The sequence below is a fragment of the Taurulus bubalis genome (assembly GCF_910589615.1).
Source record: "Taurulus bubalis genome assembly, chromosome: 1".
In the NCBI taxonomy this organism is placed as follows: Eukaryota; Metazoa; Chordata; class Actinopteri; order Perciformes; family Cottidae; genus Taurulus; species Taurulus bubalis.
Window position 1 is genome coordinate 21,998,378 of NC_136589.1, and position 12,915 is coordinate 22,011,292.

Below are 12,915 nucleotides of genomic sequence, written 5' to 3' on the forward strand. Positions count from 1 at the left end.
GCATGGCACTGGATGTGGCCTCTTTGTAACTTTGTGTGAAACGGCTACATCGTGATCTCCCCCCCCACCCTCCCCTCACCTCCCTCCAGGTGCAGATCCTGCACAAGAAGGTTGATTTGAGCAAGGTGACGTCCAAATGTGGCTCAAAGGACAACATCAAATATAAGCCAGGTGGGACGTCTTACTTCTGTTCTCTATTTCATGATTCTATTTCAACTCTCATCCTAACCTTCTTTCTTTTTCTCTTTTTTTTTGTTTAATCTCAGGTGGAGGTGATGTGAAGATCGAGTCCCATAAGCAAAACATTAAAGCTAAGTCTAAGATTGGATCCATGGACAACGTGGGGCCAGGCAACGAGCAGGCCAACGGACACAAGGTCAAGCTTTAATGCATCACTCGTTTTATCAGTTACCTTCTCTGGCTCACTGTGCTTTTACTGGCCAACGCCACACGATGGCGTGGCAGCATGACACTATTAATAAAACCTCACTGTGTGTGTCTGTGTCTGTGTCTGTCTGTCTGGGTTTGTGTGTCCCTGCCCTTGTGTGTCTATATTTGGCCACAGGAGGAGAAAACAGAGGAGAAGACATCTTCACCCCCGAGTGGCGCTCCGACAACAGGACCGGCGGGCGTTGTCAAGGCAACAGCACCAGGAGGTGTTGCCAAGGAGAACGGTGTGAAGGAGCCCACACCCACCCCTTTCGGGGGAGACGGACTGAGGGAGCATAGCATAGACAAACGCATCACTGAGACAAGTGGGTGTAAACACACTCACACACTATCAGTTCTAAAAGCATTGACATGCACGTCTGTGATTGATTCTAAGCCCCCCCCCCCAACTTACTTTTGCTTGAAGATTTTAGCATCATTTGTCAACACGCAGGGCAGTCCGATCGACTTAACCCTAGAACACTAACGTTGAGTGATTTCTACCCGAGCGATTGTGGTTACGTTATTTTCATTGTGTTGCTTTTGTCCTTGTGTAGCTTCATGCTGCTCACTGACGTTATTGAAGTGGGCGTGTCTCTCTGCTCCAATCCCTGTTTTTTTCAACAGGCACATGTTTGGGTGATTTTCACTCGACGTTAGTGATAGAAGTAAAAGGATTTTGGGTAGATATTACCATTGAAGGGAGACTGTGCCTTCACAGGACAAGGCTCACATGTCCCATGAACATGTGTACCAAAGAACAAGTTTATAGTTCCATTATTTATATTTTTAATCATATTTCATTGACGGTTCCAAAATGTTTTACCTGATTTTGAGCCTTTTTTTAGGGTCCCCGCATGATACCTGTTTTTCGGAACAAAGTCAGAGAGGTAAAGTACAGAGAGAATTCAGGCGAGGTTTCCCAAATTTGCATTTGGGCACATTTGCGCATATTTGCTGACTCAGCGATTCATGTTGCTGTGTTCTTTGGTTCATATCTCGGTGATGCTTTGGAGCAGAGAGATTTGGTGAATAGCTTTTTGCCATTTGTTTTTTTCTGATAGCACCGAGCTACGGGTTGCTAGTTCCGGAAACATGCCGAGTGGGCTGACTCATGACAAATTTATAATTATGATGTTTGAATAATTATTTTAGTTGGTGTTTGAGTTATGTTGAAATGGCTGACTAATTATTGTAGCCCAGGTACTCTTGTTTAATTTGACTTACACAGTTTAACTATCATGTCTAAAATTCAACTTAGGATAGGTCCCGTGGGGCTTAACGGGTTAATATACATGAGTAAGATAAAATAAGTCAACGGTAGCTTGGTTTCACACGGGAAACGAACAACGTTCTCCTCCCTACGCATATTTTGTGGCTCTTCATACTGCGTCACCTGACTCCCTCCTTTACTCCCGTCATAATTACTATGGCCACTAGAGGCAGCCTTGGATATGCGAGTAGGGAGGGAGAACGCGTCAGTCACTAGCTAGAGTAGGCTCATGCTAAAACTGTCTCCAGTTTAAATGTTTGCTCTTCTTTAACCACAAGCTTTAATGTCCTGTAAAATGTTCTCAAAATACACATAATGGCTACATGCATGATATCATGCTAAAAGACGGAGGCTAGAGCTACATGTCCGAGGCAATGGTTAGCATACTCACCAGCTGGCGATCCACTTAGAAGGATAAAGCACTGTTCTTGTAGTGTACGGCAGAGCTAGTTATACCAAACCTGTAAAGATATTTTTCTAATGTAAAAAAATTACAATATTAACTGTAATGATACAGTTAGCTAATTTGGAAAAAGAACCTGTAAAGTATTAAAGTATTAAACTAGTTAGCAAATGTCAGGGCCGATTAAAAAAAAAGTTGTAATCCTTTTTATACACGTACACTGTAACCCTTCAGACACGGAGCATTGCTCTTGCCACAACCCTTCTTACACCGCTTCAACATGACAGACCTGACATGGCTAGTTACGGTTGCTTAGCTCTGATAGGACAATCGCTGTTGAGGGGCTCAGCAAATACAGACACACTTGACAAGAAATAAATATTGTGCGTGCATGTTTACCTGGTCTGTGCTACGTGTCTGATGGAGAGTGATGGTAAAAATAGCAGACACTTTGCTGCTAAATGAAATTATGGAGAGACCTACAGACTGAAGATTAGCCGGTCTCAGGGGATGAATTCATCTCTGGCATTGCAGCCGGCCTCCAGACTCCCTGAGTTCAGAGGGACGACAGACTTCTGCCACCTGATGCGGTTTCCAAACTTGGTCTAATTGATGGATGGCTGTAGTGCTAATACAATTCAAACAGGAATGGTTTATAATTTGGCCCATAATTCATATGAACCTGGTTGCCGACTGTAGCAACCTGTGAGCTAAAGTAACACACCATCTGGCTGTTAAACTGAGACTGAGACTGAGATGTTTCCACCCCGTCTCAGTATCACTTTTCTCTCCTTCTCTCATCCTCTTTAACTTTTTAAATTCCTCATTTCTCAATTCCATTTCTTTCCCCCCAACAGATTGAGTCCCAGTGACCAGTAGATTTTGGCGGGACACGCATGGCGCTCGCCGACCTGCCAATCGACCGACCAACCAACCTACCACGGCGCAGTCACTTCCCTTTGGCCCCGCCCTTCATCTCGCCCACCGCAGCACCGAACTGACCGATCGCCTCTCTGTGTTTCTCTGGGGGTTCCACCTGCCGGCTTCCTGCTACCAACCCCTGACCTTTGACCTCTCAACGGTTGACCTTTGGCCCCGCCTACCACAGAGAAGAGCACTTCCTGTTTGTCTGTGTTTCTGTGTGTGGGGTTCCCCCAGCTTCTCGACTGATCAAATTCCCCCGTAAGCACTGATTTAGATGACTTAAACCCCAAATTGATCTACACCAATGCAATACACCCACTACTGTAGTCGATGCTAATAGAGTGTATTGAACATAGTCAGTCTTACAATATTTCCACCTATGAGTCTTATAATGTTTTATCACTGAGGCTAATCTATGGTCCCTCCTGCAGCCAATTTAAAACCGATCTTCAAACCTTGTTAGCAGACCTATGCTAGCGCGACATTTGCCCCACCTCCAGTCCCCTTAGACCCACTTAGACCACACTAACCAGCAGAAGACCTGGCAAGTCTGCTTTAAATCTATACATTCCAGCCTCCCAGTCCATAGGTAATTCTACAGCCCACGCATCAAACATTATGGCCCAATACGTCTCTTGGTATCATCGCACCAGTGTGTCTCACACAGACGTATTACACCAATGCTTCTTCATTTTCACCAGTAGCAGTGATCAGCGCAGAGGACAGGAGCTTTTGTGGAGTAGAAAGGATACAAGGGGGAGTTCCAAATCAGTGCAGGAAGTCATCGCAGAAAGTCACGTTTGGGATGTCAGACGATTTCTTTTTTAGGTTTTAAGAAAAGTTGCATTGAATGACAGTATAGTACAGAAATGTAGAAGCATAACAAAGCAGAAAGCTTTTGCCACCATTGGAAACATCATTTAATGATGTGATTAGTGCATGAGAGTTAGCAAGAGGTGAAAAGTGATGGGGCTTCTCTCACCTTGGCTCACGAAGAATTGAACACTGTTATTTGATCTTGATGCCGAAGGAGTTGAGATCACAGTATTTAACCTTGAAGAGTCTGATCTTGAAAAGGAGTATTTAACCCTTCAGGATAAGTGTTACCTAACTAGTTCAATTGCTAGCTGCAGCAGTTATACCGAATGTTGCTACGGACGGCGTCAACCATCATGTCACACAAGCTGCTGGGTAAAGGCCCGGTCATGCCTGCTGCAATTTGATCAATTTGTTACAATATAATTGGCATGATCAGTGATTTCGCTCACTTGTAATTGCAAAAATTCTCACATCAAGTTCAAGTTCGTAAACTTTGACACGCTAATTTGCTGTTGGGGAGTAAACCGCACAATGCAGAGTCAATAGAAAGGAGAAGGAAAGGCTTGCATGTTTTCAGCTTGCGAGGGTCTTAGCAGTTAGCTGGCTAGCTGCCATTGTTGTCCAACTAGCCCCACGTCACCCAGCTGCTAAAGCCACATACTTCAGGAAGACGTACGGATGAATTTCACCACGGCACTTCCTGGTGCGACCGGGCCTTAATTATACTACAACACAATATTTTGTATTCTATATTTGGATAACCCATTAGCTTCCGCAAAGTGATTTCTAGTCTTCCTGGAACACAAAATCTTAAATATTTATTAATACAACTCCAGAGTATATTACCCATCACCTCGGGGGATATTGAGTGTGACAACCTACTGCTGAACCTGTAACACTTTGATTTAGATCAGTCCTGGTAACGGGGTCGTAGCACAAGTCCACAAACTACTGTGGATGTTACAGAAAAAGTGTCGAAAAAAGCACCTTGAGCAAAAGATCCCATAAACTTTATTTCTAAATAAACTCATACAACCATTTGCGTGGCATAACATACAGACAGACAGACAGACAGTGAGTGCCATCTCTCTCTCTCTCTCTCACAAATGTGGTACTTCCTTGTCATTTGGGTCACCCCTAGTGGAGAGAGGGTGGGGCTACAGAGCCACACCCTCGTCTAAGAATCCTCTCTGTGAGACCCACACACACACACACACCGACACATAAGCACAGATGTATACAGGAAAGCACACACATGCTTGTTGGTGTGCATGCCCACGCACACGCACACACACACACATCTAAAACAGAAATCAGCACATGTACACACGTTGTAATACACGTACACAAAAGCACCCTGAAATTAAGAAAAAACTCTATTAATGGAAGCCGCTCCTTTTCGTGTTTCTGGTGGTCTACACTGATGTCCTCACAACAATGATGATTCGTGTCGGTGTGCCATCTCTCTCGTAGTCATTATGTGACATTGCCACCATGGGCTCACCTCATCCCGCCTCCTTCTCGTCCACATCCTCTTCTCGGGGGCCATTCCGACTCTCTGACAGCAATACAGTGATCTTAGTTGGGAGCACCTCCTGCTACGCACGGCGCGAGCGCGCACACACACACACACACACACACACGACAGAGACAGAGGACGACCTCAGAGGTTACCGGGGTGTGATGGGAGTTCACTTGCAGGACGGAGTGACAATTAAAAGGGAATATTGTTACATTCATGGCAAGTCTGAAGTTGACATTTTCTTTGCAACTTTTCGGTGGCAGATGAATTCACTAGAGAGCGTCTAGTAAATTGAACCAACTCTGGCACCAAGCCTCCTGAGGTGATGACTGCACAGTAACATGATGATCAATTTTTTACATCTCAAGCTTATATTTTACTCATTTGTAGTGTAAATAGATTGAAGTAAATAGCTCTTTAAATGCGCTTTTCCTTTTTTATAACTTCTTTCGAGCATTTTTTTGTTGTTTGTTTTGTATAGGATAACACTAGATATAAGGAAAAAAATCCTACAATTCTCAAAGGTAAAAAAAAAAGAATTAAATATGACATATAAATTGTTCTACTACACTGGACAGGCGTCAGCCATCAGTGACTGCCCAGCTCCAAAATGCCATGAATGCAGCAGTATTTCAGCAAAGGCAGAACCAAGAAGGAGCAGCAGGGGCCATTAAAATGGTCGCAGTGCACTCACTGATGGAGAAAATCTAAATCAATGAGCAATAAGAAGGGATTGTTTTTTCTTCTTTTTTTTAAATTAAACTTTAAGCCTGTTTGTATAGTTCTTGGAAATCCCCTAAATTCAGTGCAAAATGCATTTTATCAAAAAACGACACTGTGATGTGACTTCGATTTCCAGACCGAAAGCGAGTGAGTCGGAGCGGCTACTCCTCACGAAGCGCCGCCCTCTCTACTGGCTGTAGTTCTATGCACGGTGCCAGGGACGGGTCTCCGCTATCACTATGGAGTGGTGACGTGTTGGTGGGGTGCTGCCGTAGTTGTCAGATGTGTGAAGTGTTACTACTGCATCCATCCTGTAGAGAGCGCTGCTCAGCCTCTAGAACACTGAAAGTCTGGCTCTGAGACCTAACAAAGACCGACTGAGAAACCTTCCATCCCCATTAGAGAAGCTTCAGGCCAGTTTCATGCTGTTCTCATTGATAGCCACTCGATATTATTGTATCTGGAAATCACAAAATACCACCAAAATCCTATGAATTATGTACAGTTCCCCTTCAAACTCAAAAAAGTCTTGTGCACTTTCTTGATGTGGTATAAAAGTGGCTTTGCTGTGTCTTGGTAAAACATCATCAGCGGTGTACTGTACATGTTCGCTTTGGGGAGCAAAGCAGTCTTGGTAGTTAGATAAAGTCATGATAATCAAAGAGCAAGTGATCCAATAGTGAACAACTAAGACTAGACAACTAAAAGCCCCGTTGAAGCATATTTAATTGTGTGTGTACCCTCCAAATCACCATGCCCATGAGTTGCCTGAAAGTAAATAAACATGTGTGGAAGCAATGATGTGAATCTGTCTTCGAGGAATAGAAGAACAAACGGGATGGAAACACGTTGAGAGGTGTCGACAGTGGTTTGTGCGTTTTAACAGAGGAGCAAGTTGTCGTCTTAATGTGTGTTGGAAGCTTAGTGTTAGTGTGTTGCCATGTGACGGGCCGGCCTGATGTTGTGCGTGCTGAATGGCACATGGGCACTCCCTTTGTCTTTGGTCATCGGTGTCGTGCTCGTGGCCACGGCGGTCTAACCATCAACTCTCCGGTCCGCCCTCGTGCTGTTCCTGTCAACGTCCCCTTGTTATTGCTTTCTGACCGAGCTACAAGCGCTTTCAGTTTATAGTCAGCTAAAGGATCGACGCTGAGCTTTGAATCAGTCTCATTTGATAAGTTTTGAGAGGACTAGCATCAAAGCTACCACTTTCAGATCCTTTTCTCATTCACTCAATCTCATTTTTTTTTTTTGCATAAATGATTCTAAATTCAAGATTTAGAGCCTTAAAACTTCAAAAAAAAAGTATGCATATGTCAAGATATAGTGGAGTAACACCAACCTGAGCAGAGAATGAAGTCACTTTCGCCCCACTAGCTCGCTAACGGCCGCTGCATTGAACTGCGCCATGTTGAAAGCCGTGTGGAGGCAATCCCTCAATCATAGATCAGCTATGTTCTGAATTTGGAATGTAGCATCTTTATTCAAATAACCGTGATCCCAGGAAGTGAGTGACATTAACCAGACAGCTACTATTGATAGTGGAGAGAATGATACAGATTATATGAAAACATATAATATACCATTTTTTTAATTAATTTAAGGGTCACATTTTATTTGTAATTGTGTGGGATTAAAATGAAGGCGTAGTGAAATTACATTTAAACAGAAAAATATCGTATTCCTTTTCTCTGGAAACGAGACTGGTGATGACATGTAACAAAGGGCCCTGGGCATGATCACCATCTTCAACCGCCGGGCCACCAAGGCGACGCACAGATGCCATGAATCTTCAGTTGTTGTGTAAGAAAATGTGTGTGACTTGACGTGAGAATCGGGTCAGTTTCGGCCAGCGTTAGCTCAAAGCAGATCGCTGTCGTGGATTTGTTAAGACATGACTAATAGCTGCACACAAGAAAAGTGTGTTGGAGTGTTATTGGCACATTGCAAATATTGGCTGCAATTTTATTGATCCTGATGAAAAATGAATACCAGCAAAGTCCATACGTCATCATCCAATTTTTTTTAAATCAATATTGTTATCTACCCTGAAAACTGTAGTATGGGTCGAGCTGTACGTTACATGCTGGGTGCTGAAGCAACAGCACATGCAGCTGTCTGGTTCCTGTCTGGTTCCTGTCTGGGCACCCTCAACCCTTCAAGTTAATATTTCATATAATCATAGAGCATATGATTAGGCTTGGACAAAAGGTAATAACCAGATTCACTCTGATGTCCGTTCACAACTGTTGGATTCCCCACGTATAGCTTGAACACCACCCTTCCACTAGTGTCTCACACTGTCCCCTGTATATAGTCTCCACCATGTTTTTATCACTCCAGAATTAACTCAAATTAATTAAAATGAAAAAATGAAGAAAAAAAAATTGTACTTCTTAACAGGGTCTTGTGGATGTTGACAGATGAGCTTTGACGTTCATAAACCTGTTACCATTAAGCTTAATAATGGTATTATTATAAGATTGAAAAGCAAAAGGAGGATAAGTGTACTTTTTCTTTTGTTTCAGAGTCTTGCCTTTTTTTCTTCTTCCCCCCGCTAAGAAAAAGGGCTGTTGAAGTCTCAAGAATGTTTTTAAAAAATGTATTAAAGGTGAAAGATGTACGAGTACGTGTATGAGGTTTGTCTCTGTTCTGTTTTTGGAAGATAGGTCACACACAAGAAAAATAAAACACTTATTTGACCGGATCCAAAACTCGACGGGCAGGAAGGGAGGCAGCAGATGTGTGTCGGGTTTCATGCGACTAACTGAGCATAACAGAAAAAAACAAAACAAACGTGGAGCCACGAAGTAAACCGCGCCTCAGAATCGGTTGGGCGAAGCTGAGTTTGTTGAAAACGGAAAGCTTGGGGCTTTTGGAATGCACTGCTGTACATGTAACACCTGACACACACTGGTCAGCCCTTTCTTACGCAGACCTCCCTCCCCGTTAGACTAACCAGACTTAGTCTTTTGGCATGTGGTAGAATGTAATGTTGTGTATTAGACAGCTCCTATATAGGCACCTCGACATACCTACCAACACGGGAACTGAATTATGGGATGTTCTCAGCGTCGATAATATAAGAACATTTCGGAAACATTTGGACAATTAGTTAAACTTTCTTTTTTTAAAAGCATAGGTTGAATCAATGAGTACAGCAAGTTGAAGCCTGTACTGTACCTTTAAGAGAGACGGCTACTTGCCTGAAATGTAACTGTGGAGTAAAAGGTTGCATAAGAAAAAGGGCGTGTTGGTAGATATGCACCTGGAGCCTCCTCACCGTGTCTCCCACCTACAGAGGCTGCTCAGCATCACAGCACTGAAAAGTGGTTTCCCCTCCTGACCTTTACCACACAGACTAGAGCTATAATACCACTCTGTAGACGATATGTATTGTATTTATTCTATTTATTAGACCGGATTTGTTAATGAGATTTATTTTTCTTTTTGCGGTCCTACCTGCTGTACTCTGGTCGGCGTTATTAGCAACATGTTCAGAACGTGCTTTTCAGTGCCGTGGTGGAGCCAATGTGGTGTGCGCTGTATTATTCTGTAGGGCACGACACCATAGCAAGAGCATGCAGAAGACAACAAACAATCTGCTGGTTGTTAGAGGCATCTGTCCTGTTAGATAGAGCTGACCCCCCCACCCCCACCCCTCCTTCAACTCTGAATATTTGGTATGAAAGAGATGTTCATTGTGATTCATTGTTAACCAGTGATGTGAATATTAATCATGAAATAAAAAATAAAAAAGATAAGCAAAAGATCTATCAGTGGTTGTGTTATTTCTATTCTCCTTTATCTCCTGTGTCCTCGTGTTGTGTGGTTATTGTATCCATATGGACCTCCTTCTGATGTGTAGAACTGTTCACAACCCAAACTCAACCCATTGTCTTCGTGTATGTTTTATGATATACTATATTATTATTTTTGTGACATTTTCTATAGCATATTATATTTAGTTATTTTTATGACAAACTACAATACATTGGAGATGACTTACTATACTATGACATTTTTTTACTACTTTATTTCGTGACGACAAACAATACTATTGGCATTTTCTATGACACACTATATCATTATTGCTCTGACATACTATACTATGATATTATTATGACATTTTTAATTATACATTTTTATGACATATATTATTTAATTTCAGGACAACTGTATTAGATTTTGTATGACATTATATTATAATATTTCTATGACATACTTTACAATTAGATTTTTATGACAAGAAAACATATATTACATATTTAGCTTCCTAGAATGACACAACACTCGGACATTTGTCTATTAATCTTCAGAATTTGGGGTTGGTACAGTAACTTGTAGTAACAAGACCTTTTGTTGAGCTGACTTTTTAAATTCCTAATCAGCTTCTGTAGAGACGAGGAGGACTCGACACAATGTGCCAGCAGCAGCATTTAGCAAACGTATTCATGACTGTATTTCATAAATCAGGATTGCCACCACGTTTGAAAAGGGGCTAGTGACCTTGCTTCTTGTCCTTGCTTCTTGTCCTTGCCATATCCTTGAGCCCAAAGATAACCTGTGACATTCCTGCTGGCTGCCTCCGTGCCACCGAGGATAGTGACGCACGGCAGGGTGGGACGCTTCCACACGGAGAGGAGCAGCGACAGGTGATTCCGCAAGAGGCCGCCAATCATTTACTGTACAGCCATCTGACACGGGTAACAACACGGGAAACCAGGACTCAAAACTAAAGCCTTGAGAATTGTTTTCATGAATATTATAAAGATGATTTCCTATTTAGTGCGGACTGTTTCCTTGGAACAGTGGACCGGTCCGGTCTCTGTACGCCTACAGTAGGAGCTGTGTTCGTATCCTCGGTAATAAGTCAGACACGTTCCCGGTGGGTCTTGGCCTCCGTCCGGTTGAACTGTTTCTGTATGACACGTCTTCTGCTTGCCTTAATTAGTGTAATCAACGTAAAAATAAATATATTATGTATTTGCAAGCCCCTTTGCAAGTGTATATGGCAGAGATGATGTCCGGGACAATTTGACACAGCAGTGAAAGTGGAGGCTATAGGGGTCAGTGTCAAGTGTCAAGTTTAGACCATTTCTTTATTTGAAAATGTGAGACAGTCTTTCTTACTCCCTCCCACCATGTTTCACCGAATTGCATACACACACACACACACACACACACACACACACACACACACACACACACACACACACACACACACACACTTGTTCACAGCTCCATATATAAAGTTGTACACATTACAAACTTCAATCAACAAATCAGGTGTTTGTTATGGGAACCCATCTCTACCCTGCGCTTATGTGCCCATCACACGTGAACCACACTTTCCAAACTAAACAATGTTTCTTATCTTCTCACATCTTTCATGTCTAATAAATATGGTACTGTAGGATTTCTAATAGACTGACTGAGAGTGACACACACCCTATTTCATCCCAATCTCAGACGCAAGCACACTCTCTTTCTAGCAATCCCACCTGTGCAAGAAATACAGATACTATTTTGATGATAACCTCTTTTTTTTTCCTGTGGGAAAACGCCACCCACACTTAGCAGGGGAGGGCGAAACATACAAAAGGGTTGCTTAGGAATCCTACCAACATTATACTCTGCAGATACATACTACTCAGCAGCTTACTGTGGGACAACATAAGCAACAGAAACAAAAGTACATATATATATATATATATATATATATATATATATATATATATATATATATATATATAAACAATATTTATTAGGATTTTTTTGTTTCTGACAACTTTTGGATGACTTAACATGCACCGGGTCACATTCAACCGGGAACATCATTGCTGTACCTTAGAAAAGTACATAACAGGATGGTTAAGACTTGCTGTTGTGACAAATAAGCATTCTGTCTTCTTTACTCACCGACACATGTTGTGTGTGTGTGAGACACATTCTCAATCAGTAACCATTCAAGCGGCATATCACTAGCAGTAGTGACTCAAAGTCCTCCATGATGGCCTCTCTGAGGGGGGCCACACCTGATGTACCAATCCCTGTCATTGAACCTGGCCTGACGATAAGGTATCAACAGTGAGTTAGTGAGAGCGTCCTCCATATAGTGGACATGCAACATGTTGACAGTGTGTTTCCTTCCTGCCACAGGTCTGAACTTCTTCACATAGATCTCATCTATTCCAGGCCTTAATGGTGGCTCACTCAGTCCTCCGTCAAAGGTCCCATTCCCAGCTGTCCTCAGTCCTTGTACCTTCTGCAATCACATGCGCTCACACAAGGGAAGGTGTGAGGCACCTTGTCGCTCTTAAGTTTGAAATGTGAGCCAGCTGTGCTTTCAGATGAGGTCGCTATTGTTAGCCTGCTTGTTGATTACTGAGGGTCACTTGAGTGCCGGACATGCCTCCATGTGTCCTTCTTTTGTCTTACCTTCTCCATTCAGACGCTGAAGTCAGTGGAGCAGTGGAGGGTGCGTTGGTGATCAGATCTGCAAGAATCCTCGAGATTAACTATCTTCTGCTGATGAACACTGAACACTGCACGAAACAGAGATGGCAGAAAAGGTAGGGTTTGAAGAGCTTCACACTTTCATGCATTTTGCTCATTCATTCATTCAGTAATATGTAGGAAATTGTGGGAAATGTCCCTGTGACATATGCTCATCTGCAGTTTGTGCTCATTAAATATGATTGTTTCATGAAATCTTGCAATATGTGAAAAATTTTGTGATGTTGTTGGAAAATATGGACAAAAAAATGTCCTTTCCTTATGACCCTTGTCTTGGCTATAAGTGGGGACATTGTAGGGATT

General features: G+C 42.5%; 1 protein-coding gene across 1 annotated transcript in view; it reads left to right on the forward strand.

Moving 5' to 3' along the window:
* LOC306735377 (uncharacterized protein) overlaps positions 1-3,014 on the forward strand; it is a gene marked incomplete at its 5' end in the record, with an annotated part of 69,496 nt that extends 66,482 nt beyond the window's left edge. Inside the window, 4 exons of the mRNA XM_079216837.1 lie at positions 90-171; positions 267-376; positions 566-755; positions 2,963-3,014. Coding sequence (XP_079072963.1) covers positions 90-171; positions 267-376; positions 566-755; positions 2,963-2,967 — 387 coding nt within the window. The 3' untranslated portion in view covers positions 2,968-3,014. The remainder of the gene's footprint in view (positions 1-89; positions 172-266; positions 377-565; positions 756-2,962) is intronic.
* Positions 3,015-12,915: the final 9,901 nt, after the last annotated feature.